Here is a 17,760-nt window from a genome sequence, read left to right as displayed (position 1 = left end):
AATAGCCCGCCCTCAGAACGCCTAAGGGTGCCTACAGGTGTGCACATGTACAGAAGATACAAATGACTTGCTTCAGGTGCATGAGCGTGCACATACATGCCTCAATTAATTAGCAGCTAAAAAAAGATCAAGGAAACAATCTGAACTCTTAAATTTATTTTTATACAATTCAACGCTTCAAAAAAACGTAATCATGAATGTTTTTGAACTGTACAGGGATACGACATACAAAATTCAAAAGTTTAGAAAAGAAAACAAAGTCCAGAATGATTTGGTGTTAAAGGCTGAGGAAGGAGAGAATCAGAGTCTCTTCAGGTGAAAACCTGAATGTGTGCATCCATGAAACCTCAGTCATCATCAGACAGCTCCAGGTCCTCCACCACATCCTCGCCTCCCTCTGCCAGTTTCATCAGAGCAGAGGAGGACAGAGGCTGTGGGGCTTTGGATGCCTTTTCATCGCCTTCCTCCTCATCGTCATCATCATCATCATCATCTACAACAAAAATAAAAGAAACTTTAACTTCACACTAGGCCACAAGGGAAACATGAAGTCCTACAGACTGAAACTGGGTAACTCATTGACACTGAGGTGTTTTCTTTTACTATTTTCAGTGTCTATAAAACACTTGTATTACTGAAAAGGTTATAGAATTTAAACTTTTTTTTCTCAATATATGTGATGATATGGCCACATGAGTCGACCTGTCTCAGTTCCATTTCATGTCAAGCTCATAGGGTTTTTTCTAATATTAGCTTAGTGTATTTCACAGGAGAGTAGATTTCAGCTTGTACCAAAATGAGCTTTATAATATATATTATATACACTTGTGTTTTTGGAAGAGTTTGTTTGTTTGTGAACAACACAACTCAAAAACTAACAAACAGATCTTCATTAAATTTTCAGGGAATATTCAAAATCGTATAAGAAAAAAGTGATTCAATTTTGGAGGTGATCTGGATCACTGTCTGGATCCAGGACTTTTTTTTAAAGGATTCTTTATCATTGTGAGATAGGGCTGTTTTCACCATATGTGTATATAACTCCACGATAAATGGTCAGATTGCTTTGCAAAACAGTACAAGACAAGGTCACCATAATTTCTGACAGATGTTAAAGTACGATCCGGATCCTGGCAATATTCTGGGTACTAAGATCTGGAGTATAAAATATGTACTGGGTCATCATAACTTTCAACACTATCAGGTCACAAATTATTGTACAAACCTGCAGCTAACACCAAATTGTAGCAGACAGTCTGCTGAAAGGAAGTATAACATTGAAGTAGGACTAAAGTGTTGCATGACAATCACAGTATGCTCCATGGAGGTCTGCACTCTCTGAGTGCTTTTCTACTTTACTAATGTTGATTATTTAACTTCTTATACCTGCTGCCTCCAAAAGACAGACTGTAGAAGCTCACACTGATATTATGAACATCTACGTATTAAATCTCCAAACACACACACACACACACACACACACACACACACACACACACACACACACACACACACACACACACACACACACACACACACACACACACACACACACACACACACACACACACACAGCAGACTGAACAATCACAGAACCCTCTTAAGACCTTGGTATAGTACCAACCTGAGTTTCCACCCTCCATTTCCTCATCATCGCTCATGTCCAACATATCTTCTAGATCATCATCACCATCCTCATCGTCATCAGACTTGCGGGCGCCCTTTTTACCTGAGGGGAAAAGGAGAGGAACATCGCAGAGTTTAATTTTGTCTGCCAGTGCTTTTTTTCAGACATTCCTAAGTTTGCGTTGGTGCATCGCTGACGTCTGAGGACTTTGGAGACACCTATATGTGGGCCAGGCATCAGAGGCAGCTGGAAGTGTCTATTTCCTCCAGAGATGGAACTGAGAGTCGATTACAGACGCCGCTGCTGCTGCTGCACAAACACCCATGACAGTTTACTACCGGCAATTTCAGACATCTTATGCTCACGGCCTAAATATAGCAAATGGAGATAACAGGCAGGTTCCACAGCTACCACGATGATGGGAAAGTGTGTGTTTGTGCACGCAAGGGAGAGAAGTTTGGAGTTTGTCTCAATTTGTGCTGTGCTACACTTGTGTGTTTGTGTGTTGTTTAGCCAAAGGGACAACTGGGGTCCACAGGCTTTGAAGTTGAGGTATGACGAGAGTCTGGAGGCGTGGAGGAGGGAAGCAAAACACGGCTACTTCCTCTGTCTGCTACGGCTCTAACACACACAAGTGCAGACACCCACGCACATATACAGACTATTAAAAACATAAGGTACCTCACTTCCTCTCTGAATTTAAGAGTACAAAGATAAAAAAAAAAAAAACTCCCTGTAGTAGGACCTTGGAGGTTGCCCCCAAATGACCTAGAAGACTCATGACCCACACACACTGACACACAACACACAAACACACACATCAATCTAAATCATCAGCCCCCTCCTCTTGCACTCCCCCTCTTTCCGGAGTGTGTGAGACCACAAAGAGCTTTGGTGAGCTGCCCAAAAGCTTTTGGCTCTTCAAGACTGGACGAGACGGTGGTGGGTGTGTTCTTGCTTCTGTGCTATCATCAACACATGTGTGTGTCTTTGTGTGTGCACGTGTTGTGAGGACATGTGCAGGCAGCTGGTTGGAGCCCACAGAGCCAAAAAGAGAGAGCAGAAGAGACAGAATGAAAGAGAGGGAGAGGAGAAAAAAGCAGCGAGGAGTGGGAGCGGCCACCTCTGGCTGTTCCAGCAGGCTGGTTTGAATTAGGATCCCCCGCTGGGATCCAAGCCTGTACTTCCTGTCTGGGGGTTTCAGTTCGTGTGTGTGCGCAAGGTGTGGGAGGGGTGGATAGAGTGCGAGTGGCGGAGGGCCGTCGCTCGCCGGCAGCTGCCCATCCGTTTGTAGGGACTCTCCCTGCAATGAAGTCCAGATGCCGTAGAAAAAGTCCCCCTGCCGCCTACTCCCTTTCCTCTGTGACCCAGCAGAGGGTTTCTTTTCTGTTTGGAGCGTGTCCGGGTGTAAAGCTGTAAAAGCGAGGGTGCAGCTGCCTGTGACCTGTGAACGACCCCGTGAGGATGAGACAAACTAGGGTTAAAGAAAGATGGAGCCGATGGTCAGAAAAACTCCCTTAAAGGCAGAAGTTCTCAGGACTTTGATTTTAAATTCAGCTGTTGTTCAGTAACAGCCTCCGAGGAGCTAAAAACACTGTGATACCTACGGAAACTTAGAAAACTGAAGTGTCACTGCTTCATTTTTTTTCCCCTCCTGTAGAGGGGCTCGTAGCCGTTAAGCACAGCCCCACAGCCTGCACACGTAAACCTCCTCAGCAGGGGGAGTTCTTTTATGAGAGCGGAGCATGTTTGTGTGACGTCAGCTTGCCTCTGATTTTGAGTCCTCCATCCTCCTCATCTGATTCACTGTCGGACTGAAACAGATCCTTAAACTCCTTTTTGTCCTCCTTCTTCTTCTCCTGGATCTTCCTACGTTTGATCTCAGGGAGGTCCAGATCTTCCATCTATAGAAACACAAAAACAGCAGCCTGAATACAAAACTCTACTTTCACTGAGTGGTGCACGATGATCAGAAAGTAACTGGAGGTAAAATCTGAAGTGTGACCGTTTTAGGATTTATTAAAAGAAGTGCTTATTGTGGGTAATAGTGGCATCAGTAAAGGAAAGCCAGAAGGGACTCAGGATGCCTGTGTGGGATGAGGCAGATGTGGGAAGGTCTTTAGGTTGAATAATTACCCTTTCTTTTCCTGAGATCTCCAGCTGGATCTCCTTCTCCCTCAGTTTCTTCCACTGGCTGTAGTACCTGCTGAGCGGAGTGCCCTCCTCCTTCATCTGTTTCTCCCAGGCCGCCTGAAAGAAGACATGTGATTGAACTCCTTTTGTTAAAGAGTGTTGCTACGTATGCATCCATTTCAAAATAATATGTGCAACAGGAAGCTGATTCTTGCAAACAAGAATAGTTGAGGTTGTTATTTTGCAGAAACATCTTAAGGAAGATGCTTTTTTCAGCAGGTTCCTCCAGGTGTCACAGATATCTTTCTACAGACGACTTTCTACAGAAACAAATGGACCAGGAGACAGAGATGGACGGGTGAGACAGTGATGAGAGTGAGGGGATGCAGAAAACAGATTGACGCAGCCTGAAAGAGGAGACCAGCGGATCTCCTCGAGCTCCTAAAGGTCTTCATGGAAGATATTGATTAGGCCAAATCACATTACCTGACCAGCAAATTCAATGAAGTTAACAGATTGCGGCCTTCTGCGCCCGTTAGCTTAACACTTTTACAACAATTTGCTGTGCAGCCACTGAGGTGGGTGACATGTATGTGGTTGAAAGAAGAACAATGTGACAATAGTTTTGAGAATACTTCGACAAAAATAATAAAATATTTCTAAACAGAGCCAAGAGGGAAAGACAAAAACAGAGTTTGACCCTGGGCCATTAATTAGGCTAGCTCTCAGTTAGGGAGACATGTCAGTGTGGAGTGGGGGGGCATGGCCTTTTCCACAGCAGCAGCAGACGCAGCAGCAAGGCTGTCCAGTCTCTTTTTCATGCTGTTACATCTCCACTGCTGCCACTGTACTGGATGCTATAGCGACAACCTCTGCTGAGCACAGATCAGCAGCAACAGGAGCTGGTGCACGCACACACAAACACACTTCATGTATCTAACACCTTCTCCCCAGCTAAATTACATAAGAACATCTTCGTTAATTAATGTATTAATCAGTTGATCATGAAGACATTCAGCAGTTGCAAAGTCATATAAAAATGTGTGGTTGTGTGTGTGTGCAGGCAGGAAATGAGAGGAAGCAACTCAGCACAGAGAACACACTAATCGTTGCTCATTATAAGGCTGAGGTGCCTCCAGTTAAAAAGTCCATTAGAGGGCCCAATAACCACAGGGCTGTCAGTGTTCTCTACACACAGCCAACCATCTCAAGGATCCATATCACATGATGTATGATGCACCGCAAAAGCGCACTGAGGGTCCCGTCCAACCCTATGCTGTAAAAAACGCTGTATTTTCTACCATTGTTTCTTTTAAATGTGGCAATATAACTGTCAGTGAGTAACGTTCATCGTTCATGTAAATTAAATTGTTACCTTTATCAAAGCAAGATTTGGTCTTCAGTCTTAAAAAGAAGAGTTTGCATCCAAATCAGGGTCCTTATAACATCGCCAACAGACTACCGTCACATCGAACAAACAGTCTGAGCTTTTGATCTTTGTTTTATTTGTGCTCATTCTGAACAGCACACAGCCTCTTCGGGCAATAGACTTCAGGATGAACTGGACTGATTTACCAGAAGTATCTACTCAAAAAAAAAACTTCTAGAAAATCAGAAACAATAAATGTGAGAATCTTGCAGGAAAAATTTAATCATGAAACAAACTAAATCAACACTGACTCATCCTAACCCTATCTTGAGCTGTGCCTGTGATGTTTGAAGCACTTTTAAGTTTTAGAAATTTAAAAGTTTATCAGTAGTAAAATAGACCAGTTTAAAGAATACGATCAAAAATTTTATATTTCATACTTCTGACTTCTGGTTCTGACCCTGTTGGCTATGGCTGCCTTTTGCAGCAGCTCTCTCTTCTTTGTCCATTTCTTGTAATTTTTAGTCTCTTTTTCGTAATCTTTGTATTTGGAGTGGATCATTACTTTGTTTGGCTCATTTGTTGGTCATGGACACCAAACTTTTTGTGTCTTCAGTGATATTTTTACTGCTTTTTCTCCTGTGTTTGTCTGGAGATCCTACATGTGATCATGGCCGCATTGTTTACATGTGAACTCAGCTGTTAGCAGCCTGTAGCATGTCAATGCTAACTGGTGTAAGGCCAGATGTCCTCCCACAAGGTGAGGAGAAGGAGGTGAGGACGACATGCTGGTTCTCAGGTGTGAGCTAAGAAGTGACGACATGGACCTGTCCTTCCATCCATCGTTATCGGGAACATAAGATCTATCTCCAATAAGATGGACCAGCTAGCTGTGCTAACCCAGCAACAGAGGGGATACCAGAGGGCAGAGTACCATCATGCTATTCACAGACATGGCTAACGGAGCTAACATCAGACACCAACGCCACATTGGAAGAGCTTCACCTGCTGTGAGCAGACAGGATCCAGGAGACAGAGATGGAGCATGACTGAAGAAGCTCAGTCCTGGACCCTGTGGAGGTGGAGGCTGGCTGAACTGGACAATGATGGACAAGCTATCATCATCTATTTTCTTATGGACCTTTTTGCACTTTCTATACACTTTCTTACCTTTGTTTTCTTGATTGCTGCTGTGACGTCAATTTCACTGTACTTGTTACAATGAAAATAAAGATCTAGTCTTTTCTATTCTGACGATATCCTAAACATTTTCCCAAAGTGTAATAATTCTAATACCCAGTAAGTATTCTGTCTCTCAAAACTTAATCCAAGGAATCCTCAAACAAACTTAAAAGACACTCTGCCAATGAAAGAGGGGAAATGAGGACCCTGAAAAGGCGGCCTGTTAAACCAGGTCTTTCAGTGACCTCACTCCTTCAGTCTCACACACACAAACATCCAGACACTCACCACAGCAGTGGTATCGGCCACTCCGAAGGCGGCCTTCTGTCTCCGCCCTGTGATGTAGCTGCTGTTCTCCTGTACCTTCTCCAGCAGCTGTCGCACCGGCTTGCAGTAATTGGCCACTTTGCATTCCTTCAGGAACGCTTTCAGCTGCAGGGACATGAGGGGAGTTTGAGAAGGAAGGAACCAGTAGAAAAGATCATCCTGTACGCTTGTACAGTGTATTCAGGCAGAGCAGAGGAAAGTTTGAGGAAGTTTCTCCAAAAGGAAGCAGATTTACTCTTGTAGATCCTAAATCACAGAATCTGAGTGGGGATTCATGTACAGGGTTTGTGGAATATTATTAGTTTAACTAATCCGTTCATCAAGACTTTGTATTAAGTAAATTACACATGCATATCTTGTGTCTAAAATCTGTAAGGAGTTAAAAGCATTTGGTTTCTTGGGGCCTCCAGGATCAGTTTTGAAGGTTACCTGGATGATGGTGGGCAGAGCAAGCTCTGGGAAGCCAATGGAGTTAGCCTGGGTGTGGAAGTATTCCAGTATCAGGTCATACAGCTGATCAATCAACCCGTCCTGAAAGAGAGCAAAGCCATAGGAAGAATTATCCACAAAGAAGTTTGAAAACTCATGCAAAATGAGTGAAAATAAATAGAGACTGATGATTGCTTTAGTACAATAATTTAAGAATAACAGAGCAGCTGAGAACAGCTCCTCCCGGTCCTCGGGTTTTCATATTTTACAATCTGATTATTCTGTAAATTAGACACTGCCTCATTTGGGGTCCTCAAAAAGTTTTCACCTCTGATTTAAGAAGCAATTAGACCGTAGTAGTCATAACTTGGACTGAAAACATATTCCCAACTAGTGCAGTAAACCACCCAAACACATCAATGAAAAGGGTTGATGAAGGAAGACAAAGTCAATCAGCTGTTCAATTTATCTTTTGACCAAGATGCCAGGGTGGATAAGCCAGTTACTACTGATGAGTCAGGAACTCTCCCACAAACAGGGTTCCAAAAATGCTGGATGAGGTCTGTTAATCATGTAGCTACAAAATGCCTCAGAAAGACTCAGAGTTTTTACTCCTTGTCAGTGATGATGATAAATATCTAAAAACAGCATTATGGACATGGTCACACTGGCCATCCAAACTGTGCTGTGATTAAGCACAATTGCCCTCGCGCCATTCCCCAGCTGTAGAGTATGGCCAGCAGTCATACTACCCCTGACCAGACTTTAGCGGGTATCACACACGCGCACGGCCCGCCTACATCATCGTGAAGCGTCTGTTTACATGAAGTCCGATCTCATCAGAGTCAGCACAATGAGACACAGAGAGCACTGCTACAACTTTAGAGACTTTTGGACTTATATTAAGTCATTTTCGCCCGATACAGCCCTCTAACACCCCTCTAACACCCCTCTAACACCCCTCTAACACCCCTCTAACACCCCTCTAACACCCCCGCTTTGTTTAAAATGATTGTCGAGAGATGCGCTAGTGGTGATTATATGTCATGGATCGCACGTACTGTCTGCATGCTTTTGCTCGTGCATGAAGTAAACTGTGCCGAAGCCCACCTCTCCGAAGCGTGCCAAAGCAGGGAAGTGAAGCGTGCTTGAGCATGGCACAGTTGTGGTCACACTGGCCAAACGTGCTTTAAGGCTGAAGTGTGCTTAGGCACGGCACAGTTGGCCAGTGTGACCGCGTCCTAAATGATTCAGGAATCCTACCTTAAATTGATAAAGCTGTAGACCGAGCAACTGCCTCAAAAGTTTTTTTTTGGGGCCATGGTTCAGGCTCTGAGTCTGAGCTGTCGCCCTCTGTTCTTCAGTTAAAATCACTGCCACTAATCTGTCAGCATCTCTGTGTATGTTTGTTGTCCCAAAAAGCACGACAGCAGCGGAAACGGCAAGCTAGTAATGCTAATCTTAACAAATCTATTGGCATCCATCTAGTTAATTGCTAACCCTTCAATAAAATGCAAAAATGCATTTTTCTGTTAGTAAATATTCTTCATCCCTCAGACCCAGTTTGCACACCAGTATAGTGCACTTTAAGCTTGAAATGGCATTGTTTGCAAAGGCCTTTTTCTAATAAAAGTATTAGACATTTTCCACCTGCTAGGTAGGATGTGTACACTTATAACACAGAACAGAGTCAAGTTTTTAAAACATTTCCCTTGTTTCATGTGGGAAGACTGTGATATAATACCGTTATCGCAATATGAATGAAAAATACTGTGATAAAAATTTTAGGTCATATCGCCCACCCCTACTTTGTTGTAGTGCTTTGTGTCACAGAGTTAAACAAGTGTTTAGGTTTGGATAGATCAGCGCTCGTTGGGCCAGTTCGTAACAGCTGCCCAGGTGATAGACGTTAGCAAGCAAACAGCCCGGCAAGCTGCATGCAAGGGATAATCCCACCGGGCCGTGCTGCAATCCTCTTTGCTGCAGTGCTGAGCGTGGGGACTGAGGACCAGTTTTAGAGTCCTGAGCCCTCAGTGTTGCCCTCAATCCCCTTATGTACACACGCAGGCCGACACCGTGTTAAGAGAGCAGCGTGAAAATAACATTAAGTAAGACTTGAAGCACTCATCTGATCAGCTGCTGCTTTCTCTCAGTGAGGGACACATGAGCGGCAGGAACACAAACAGGAGAACAGGGGCAGCATCACAACAAATCTTCTCCTCTCAACAGCAGGGAAAGTTATCTGCTCTGCTATCTGTCCTTATAACCACTGGATCAAAGCAGCACTCACCTTGTAGGCTTTCTCCATTAGATTGACCTTGCCCAGCTTCAAGATGACCGCAAAGTTGATGGGTTTCTTACTCATCCGCCCTGGTTTCTTGTTGAAATCCACCTGTTGAAAGATCTGAAGGGACAGAATACAATTTCAGTGTTGAACTGGGACCAAACTGCTGAAAAATTTCAGATTTTGTAAACAAGTAAACATTTACGACTACTATTCTTATTAGGGTCAGAAGTATACTAAAACAACAACAAAGGCATAATCTGCGCTTGTCCTTTGTTTTGCCGATTGATTTCTGTTCCAACACAAAACTGATGACCTATGGCAGCCAAAACCAAAGTGCAGCCTTTGTTAGTTGATCTATACACTTAATAAATTTGCATTTTCTGCCTGGTAGACTTCACGTGTTCAGAATTTCATAAAGCACAAATACCGTTTTCAACATAAAGAAGTCTTTTTCCTGAAAGGAACAGTGTCCTTCAAGTAAACCCGATTATCATGATGTTTTTCTGCTGCTGATTTTACATACTGCAGTATTACTGAGATGACACGTTTCTATCTTCGTCTGTGAAGGTACAGTCAAGGCGATGTGTGGGCTATTTGTCTACAAGCTTTAGCTTTCACATCTGCCCACAAGTGTGCAAGTGAATTTCTGCCTCGTATTTGTGTATCAAGTTATTTCTGACTCCCCGTATCTTTGTGCATTTCTATGCGCGTGTAAGTGTGTATGTAAGTGTGTGTGGTCGTTAATGTGCTCGGTGTGCGAAGCAGAGAAACGCTCCTGGCCGGTGCTGTCTGTACAAACATAGGATGTGGTGGCGGTCTGCGGGGGAGCCAGGGGGAAGTGGGAAAGCATGGGCCAACCCTGGTGCATGCACATATACACACACACGCACACACATACACAGCACATACGGCCTCTAAAGCAGGAAGCTCCAAATCGTACACCCCCCTCAGAGATGCGAGAACACACACAGGCACAGGCGCACAGGAGGAAGGGGCTGCTTCTGCTGCTCTAATTAAAACAGTAGCAACATACCTCAGACCGCCTTTAACAGTGCTTTAACAAGGGAACAGTAAAGGAGGAAAAATAACACACAGGAAATATTGTGCGTCACAAATAAACACCGTTTGCTGTTAGGGGGTTAGAGGCGATGGCTCCGAGTGTGTGTGCATGGGGGATAAAAGAGGTGGGGAGCAGGCCAGAGGCAGAAAGGATGTGGTCTGCACAGTGTGTTAGGACCAGAGTGTAAACCACAGCCATGCTTTTATCACTTTGGCCAAACTGCAGCATGCATCCACATACACAACACACCCACATTCAAATATACACACAACAGTTGTGCACCCCCAGTGGACAGAGCTAGTTTGTGCCGCCAATGCACCGTTCTACTTCAATGAACCATAATCCCCCCCCAAAACCACTCTCTCACACACTCACACTGAGCATGCATACACACATGAACACACACAATACGCTGCACAATCACGTGCTTAACACCTGATCCACAGACAGTGTTGTCAGTTGGTGACCTGTGATTGGTCTGATAACAAAGGTGTTTCTCTCTGTCGCACACACAGCCCTACCCCTCAATGTGTTTCCTACAGAGCTCCTAAAGTTGTGGCTGTTGAGACCAGAACGCCTTTCATACGGCACTGATGTTTTCCACCGAAAACCACTGACGGAACATTTCATCACATCTGCCTTTTCAGTGTTTCCATTTTTGACTAAGAAGACGAACTGACTGTTTTCTCCTTGACTTACTCTTTCACTTTAGTCTACCAGCATGTTTGTAGAGTGTCAAAAACTTAGCATCCGAACAAGCTGCATTGCTTTTGTTCACAACCAAGCGATCCATGGTGAAAGTTGATGACAGAAAGTCTTACCTCCAGGAGGAAAGGTACGACAGGGACAAATGTGTTGGTGCTGCTGGACAGCAGGGTCAGGGCTCTACAACAGTGCATCCTCAGAGGGTAGTATTTAGATGTGGGCACTAGTCTGTGTAGACAGAAAAAAACTGTGGTCAGTGTCTCCACCTGCTGTTGAAAATGAGCATTGACATGTTAAAATCAAACCACAGATTTCTTTTTTTTTCTGTGTGTAAAATTAATGTGAATTGCTTTTGTGACAACAATAGTAAGGTAAACACGCTTTTTTTCCCCTACAAATCTCACAATTTCAGTGGCTTCTTTTTGTCAGCATTCTGAAACAGAAATGTACCAGCAGTGGACTTTTCAGTCTTTCCTTTGTAACAAATGTTGTATGCAGTGTGAAACTGCTGGTATTTAAAGCATGTTTAAATAGAAAGGTTGGCCTACATTATAAAAATACTATGATGTGTTAATGGTAGCATGCTGCCTCAGGTAAGGAACACCTCTTTATTGTTAAAAATACAGAAGCCTTTTTATGCTGGGAAAAATGATCAAAAATACATTCTTTAGGACAAAAAGGTAGTACCTATTTTTGTGAGACACAGGCTTATTTTGTTCTTATTTTGTTAAGTAAAAATTAAAAAATCATCAAAGTAATCAGTTGGGACCTCTTTACTTTTTATTATAACTGCTTTGGACTGACAGGTAACTCATCGGTTAGTCAAGAATTATATGACTGATTAAATGCTAGCAATAAATAGATTACATTTGATTTAAAAAAAGATAGAAAATACCTCTGTTTTAAATTACAAAATGTAGAGATTTGCTGTTTTCCCTTTTCAAATTTAGTGTTCCAATTATCCAAGTAGGAATGGGTACCTTTCACATTTGAAATGATACGGTATCAATGCCCGTTACCTGGCAATCAGTACCAGTACTCAACAGTACCAATTTTTGGTACTTTTTTTTGTTTGTGTGGTAAAAAATATCATTTCTTTAATAGTTAATATAAAAATTTAAATCTAAAATTTTCTTAAATATATAACCTTGCAATGCTGTTTTCATGTCCAGAATGGAAAATCACCTACTCTTCACTCTCTCACAGTCACAAGGATGCCTTAAGGTACCTAAACATGGTACCTTTTGATTTTACATGAATTGGTACTCGGTACCTTTGACAGAATTCGGTTGGTACCTAAAAAGTACCTAATTCGGGACCCATCCTTTTATCCAGGCGAGCAATTTAAAGACGCCACCTGGAGTTCTTTGTAATTGGAATATGCTTTCTTCACAATGGTCCAAAACTTATTGGACCATAAATAAGGAAAAACAATAATAATTCATAGTTTTTTTTTAATTTCTCAAACCTCTTTTTTCTTTAGAAAAACATCTTTACAAAGGATTTAAACTGTTCAGGGTTTTGCAAATTCATTTATATTTGTATAAATGATTATGAAAAAACATATAACTCAGAACACTCAACTAGGTACAGCTTCAGCATGTCCAAGGCAGGTTTGACAGAGACTATCAAGGGTAAACTATTAACTTAACAGTAAATCTAAACTAATTATTCTTATCTGAATTAACCCGGGAGATTAAAATTGTGTGTATATAAACTTACTTGATGGTTCCAAGTATGACCTGGCAGAGAGGATAGATGAGAGGTTGGAGAACATCACTAGGGTACAAGGTGCTAAGGACCCGACACCACAGGTACAGACAGTGGATGTACTGCCAGTTATACACTGACTGGTACGTTTCCTACAGAACACACAAAAGATGAAAGTTATTATTGTGCTTGTTATTATTATTACTTCATGTGAACAGTAAATAAAATGTGAACCTCAACTGCATGATGTGTTATGTGCCTGAAATACGCGCATACTAAAAATAGCAGCAGAATAAGAGAAAGTCAGGACTGTAAAAATAAAAATCTAAGTTAATTAAATAATAAATATATCAGTTACATAAATACATTAATTTCATTTCACATTCATAGAGCTGGATCTTTATCACTCTAGACAGCTTTTCAACTTCGTTATACTTTGTCTCAGGAAAGCACAGAAACAAAACATCTCTCTTGACACATGCGCATAGAAACAAAACAACCTTCTTCTTCATGGTCATGGCGTTCCTGAGGTGGATAGCAAGCTGCCGGATGTAGATGAAGGCATGCTGGTATGTTGCTTGTGTGTCCAGGGAGTACATCTCTGTGAGAGTTCGCTGCATAAAGTTGATCATGGGCAGCACATTGGGGGATGTGAACTTACAGTTCTGTACATAAGCAATGTACATTTGCTGAAAACAAAGGGAAAAAAGATATTGGGTAAAAAAAATATTCTTTGATGGATTTATTGTGTAATTATGTTTTAACATTTAGTTAAACTATCTTTCTGATACAGTCTGTCAGGAAACCATTCAAAGTAAAGATGGTCAAACCTACAACAAGTTTGCAGATTCTGTTCATGCATCACTGCACTCAGCTCACCTTGAGAATAGGATTAAGATACATGTCCTGTTTGTGTCTGCAGATTTTGTTTAGGGCCAAGAAAGCTAGGACCCGACTCGTCTCCTCTCCTGTGCTCCATTGTTTCAAGAGTTGCTACGTCAAAAAACATACAAAAGAATAAGCAAAGCACAACCTATAAACTGTTTCACAAGGACCAATTCACCATCTTATTAGACAATTTCAAAATGTTAGTTCAGCCTTACCTTCACCAAGTGACGACACTGTTTGGGTAGACATAGGTAATAAGGCACAAGCTGGTTTGCGTGTCGCAGGACGGCACTGATGACAGTGGACTCTGTCAGACTGGATAACAGCTACAAGTGGAGATAAAAAAATTTAAAGTATGTCAGAGAACGGTGTGACAATTTCAAGGCCTACAAAGTAAAAAGGAGGATAAAAAAATACACAGCTGTGGTATACAGTATATGTTCGTGCTATAAAGTGTCAAAGACACAGCTCTACACATGTAATGCTGTAGTATTTGGCATCCACCAACATAAAAGAGGCAAACATCACCATCAGGAAAGTGTGTGAGGAAAAACACACTATTGCTGCGCTATTAAATTAAACCCGACCACAATTTGAGGAAGTACAGATGTGCAATCACACAAAAGGCTGTGACTTTTGATTTAAATGGGTAAAACTCCTGGACACTATCAGTGGCACTATCTCTGTGTATGTGCAGGGTGATTACGACAGTAACAGTAAATTAATGAAACATCAAAAACTACAATGTCACACAGCATAAAGAGTTTAATAAAAACTGGATGGCATTTCAGTAAACATTCAAACCTCTTTCCTTCAATACTTTGTTTTTTATCTGCATAATGAAGTTTGCTCAAGATCTTTTGCTGAAACATTTATGAAGAGGTGACCTGTTTTGGTTCACCTGCAGAACATTAATGAAGAAATGTACATTAGTTTTTGTCATCCTCATTCTACCAAAGAAAAGCCACTCTTTTTGGTGATATGGATGGCTCATGGTTTGTGAAAATAGTCCAGCGAGGTAGACGGGTTGCTGACCAGAGCGGCACAGCGCATGGATATAAATGCGTAAGAAGTTGTTAAGCTTTTACTCGATGAAAGTTTAGTTCCATCTTTCACTGTAACTCTGTCCATTCCACCAACTGAACTCTCCGTTTAGCATAAATCCATCTGTTTATGAGCAAAGCAACATAACATCTGCAATGAGTGACACGCTGATGGGGTGCAGGGGTGGGTCCAGACTTTTCAGACTGGGGTGCCCCGACCACAGCAGTGACTTTTGCAGGTAGGTATGAGGCAGGTAAGCCCACACCCCAATAAATAACATTTATTTCTTGCTTATTTGTATGTTTTAAAAATGCAGAATTAACAGGCTACAGCTTCAAAAAATAAGTAAAACTGATCAAAAACTAAACTAGACTAGAATTTTTTTTATACATTTAAAAGTAAAATAGAAGCAAACAGTGCTGTAATGCACTGAAAGTCGTACTGTGCAAGCTTTCTTTAGTTTTATTTTGAAATTCAAAATGTAAAAAATCGTTATTTTGTTTTCAATTGGAAATTGCATATTTCACAACTAGCATCAATATCTGTATGATCTTTTGTAACAAAGCATGGATCCTCACATTATTATTAACTTTAATAGCAAAACGCAAACCCAATATTGACCAAAATAATCACAATTTGCACAATTTTGTCAAATCGTGCAGAACTAAAACACTTGAAATAAGGAAAGCAAGTCAAACCTGAACCACTCCACCAAGATACATCTTAATGTCAATCTGATTCTTTTGCCACTTTGGACTTGACGATGGGAGCACCAGCCTGAGAAAAAAAACAAAAAACAGAACAAGTGAGAAAGTGATGAGCCCGAACTCCCCTACACAACTACTAACATGTGAAAACCAAATCATACTTTTTATGGTCCTTTTCTGCCTTCAGTTTGAGCATCTTCTGCAGGGCTGTGTGGATATCTCTGATACAGAACAAGACCAAGGCATTGAACACTGGAAGAAGTCAGAAAAAGAGATGTGTTTACATTTTCAAGAAATACAAAATGAGGTATATCACAAGTTTCAGTAGGAGTTCCCCTTTTCTACTTATTCATTAAAAAATACTGGGTGTTTTGGAAATATTCCACAAGATGGTTATGAGCTCAGGTTGTAGAGCTGTGACAAATGCCTCTTGTTATAGACACCATGTCTGCTGCTTTATATTCACACTACTGGGGATATTTTTTTACCCTCCTTAGTGATGAATGCATCAAATCATATTTAACTGTGGAATCAGCAACACAGTAGTAGTTCATGTACACACACCTTACTATAATACCCATGACAAACTTTAGGAAAGTACAGTTTCTTAAATACGTCAATATAATAAATGACAGCAACATAAACAACATTTGAGTGTATTAAGTGTGAGGAAGTAGGCCGATGTTTTCAATCCTTGATTCTTTTCAATAAGAAAAATTAGTTTCCTGGTTAATGCAGAGCTCTTCAAAAAGCATTCCAGAGAGACGTACAATGTGCATCTTATTTTGTGAAATAATAGTGAGTTATATTTTTCAAGGTAAAACATTGAAAAAGATTTTTTCTGGGGGCTGTAAAAAAAAAAACAGGATGTGTGCACACCATTACAAAAAGCAGCCCTACCACAGTACATTCAAACCTTTGATTAACTTTACCTGAACTGTCTGCCACTTTGTATCGACACTGGCCGCTTCCTTCACCCTTGGTTGTGGCCACAGCAGCTTTAAAAGCCTGAGTGACTTCCCTAAAGAGACGAGGTGTAGGTTCCTTCTTTAAGGCTGCTTTCCAGTCCTCAATCATTTTGTCAGTGACATTAATCGTCTCCACTCCCTTTTTGGATTTCTTGGGAGTTTCTTGATCATCATCCCCGAAGTCATCCTCACCAGAGCTGGCCTCCTACAAACAAATCACTTGGAAATAAAAATCAATGTTCTCACTATATAAGACACAAACTTAGACATTAGCAGCTGGTTTACCTCCAGTGTGGATGGCAATGTGTGGTATTTTTTTTCCTCTTCATCCTCAGAGCTGTCTGTGTCGTCAAAGTTCAGTAGGGTTTGGTCATTCTCTTGCAGGAACTTATAGAACTCAGGATCTTTGTTTTGTAATCTGGACAGCTGTATCTTATGTTCTGAGGCCTTGCCTTTCTTCTTTTCATCACTGTAATAACACAAAGGAAGACAAATTCATCAACTATGGTTTGTCTGTATTTGTGAGATTGTATTTTTTCCTTTTATTTTATACCAATAGATCTATGCAAAGATCTTACACTTTAGATGTAACAGACTTCTTATCTTTGTTCCTCTCACTGATTCCATTCTGTAAAGGAGCCTCCTCTTCAGATTCACCCGCAGAGTCAAAACCTGACAGCAGGAATTCGTCCACGTTGAGGTCTTCTAATTTCCTGCAAAACAGACAACAGTTCTGTTTAAGTAGGTTGTTCAGGCTATGGAGGGAAGCTAAATGCTGTGCATGGTTTAGTCGTCCAAGCATGTTATACCTTCTAGTAATGTAATTGATTGCATTTAGGCTAGCAAACATATTATAAAGTTCACTTATGACATTTACATATAATTTAATAGTAAGTAGAGACTTAATACGTGAACGCCACTAAATGGGCAAAAACTAAGCTAGCGTTAATAGCATAGACGGCTAAAACGAGATCCCACACACAGTGTTAACTTAAGTAGATATAGTCCTGTTTTAGTTCACGAATTTACCAATTGTGAAGTATCACATTACTGCGCCGGGACAGGACATAACTATGACAGAAACTCGCAATGTATAGAAGAAAATTAAGAAAATGTCCAAATACCTCTTCTGTTTGCCTGCCATGCTGGATGAAAACGTGATTCTGTCCAACCTCAATACCCACAATCCCTTGGTGCAAAGCAAAGAATTGGTTTTGTGTTTCATGGGTGCCCTGCGGAAGAAAATTGTGTTTACAAATTTGAATAAGCGAGCATAGGTGTGTTTGTTTCTGTGTACTGGGGATATCTTTGAATTTGCATTAAG

The 17,760-nt window shown here is 41.3% G+C and overlaps 1 protein-coding gene across 2 annotated transcripts; it reads right to left on the bottom strand.

Annotated features, from left to right (window-relative positions):
• Positions 1-146: 146 nt before the first annotated feature.
• noc2l (NOC2-like nucleolar associated transcriptional repressor) lies at positions 147-17,651 on the bottom strand. 2 transcript variants are annotated; one of them, XM_074680754.1, is made up of 18 exons: positions 17,561-17,651; positions 17,015-17,149; positions 16,722-16,905; positions 16,401-16,641; positions 15,630-15,720; positions 15,460-15,538; positions 13,933-14,043; positions 13,709-13,822; positions 13,330-13,518; positions 12,842-12,981; positions 11,236-11,347; positions 9,358-9,471; positions 7,068-7,169; positions 6,600-6,743; positions 3,764-3,877; positions 3,396-3,531; positions 1,625-1,729; positions 147-493 (listed from the first exon to the last, which is right to left on the bottom strand). In XM_074680754.1, exons 1-18 carry the CDS (start codon positions 17,578-17,580, stop codon positions 348-350), a joined length of 2,277 nt encoding a protein of 758 aa, XP_074536855.1. In that variant the 5' UTR covers positions 17,581-17,651; the 3' UTR covers positions 147-347. The 2 variants fall into 2 exon arrangements, with proteins under 2 accessions (XP_074536855.1, XP_074536856.1); XM_074680755.1 differs by having other exon boundaries at positions 147-488; positions 1,626-1,729.
• Positions 17,652-17,760: the final 109 nt, after the last annotated feature.

Source organism: Halichoeres trimaculatus, unplaced genomic scaffold, assembly GCF_033239565.1.
Source record: "Halichoeres trimaculatus isolate MK-OKI-2021-1 unplaced genomic scaffold, fHalTri1.1 fHalTri1_scaffold_11, whole genome shotgun sequence".
In the NCBI taxonomy this organism is placed as follows: Eukaryota; Metazoa; Chordata; class Actinopteri; order Labriformes; family Labridae; genus Halichoeres; species Halichoeres trimaculatus.
This window is presented reverse-complemented; position numbering and strand designations above follow the sequence as displayed.

Excerpts from the sequence above, each read along its gene's own strand:
- noc2l (XM_074680754.1), bottom strand. The coding sequence starts at position 17,580 with ATGGCAGGCAAACAGAAGAG. Across the intron at positions 11,348-12,841 it reads GTCATACTTGGAACCATCAA|ACTAGTGCCCACATCTAAAT; the intron begins GTAAGTTTATAT and ends CTGTCTACACAG. Across the intron at positions 9,472-11,235 it reads TCGTACCTTTCCTCCTGGAG|ATCTTTCAACAGGTGGATTT; the intron begins GTAAGACTTTCT and ends CTGTCCCTTCAG.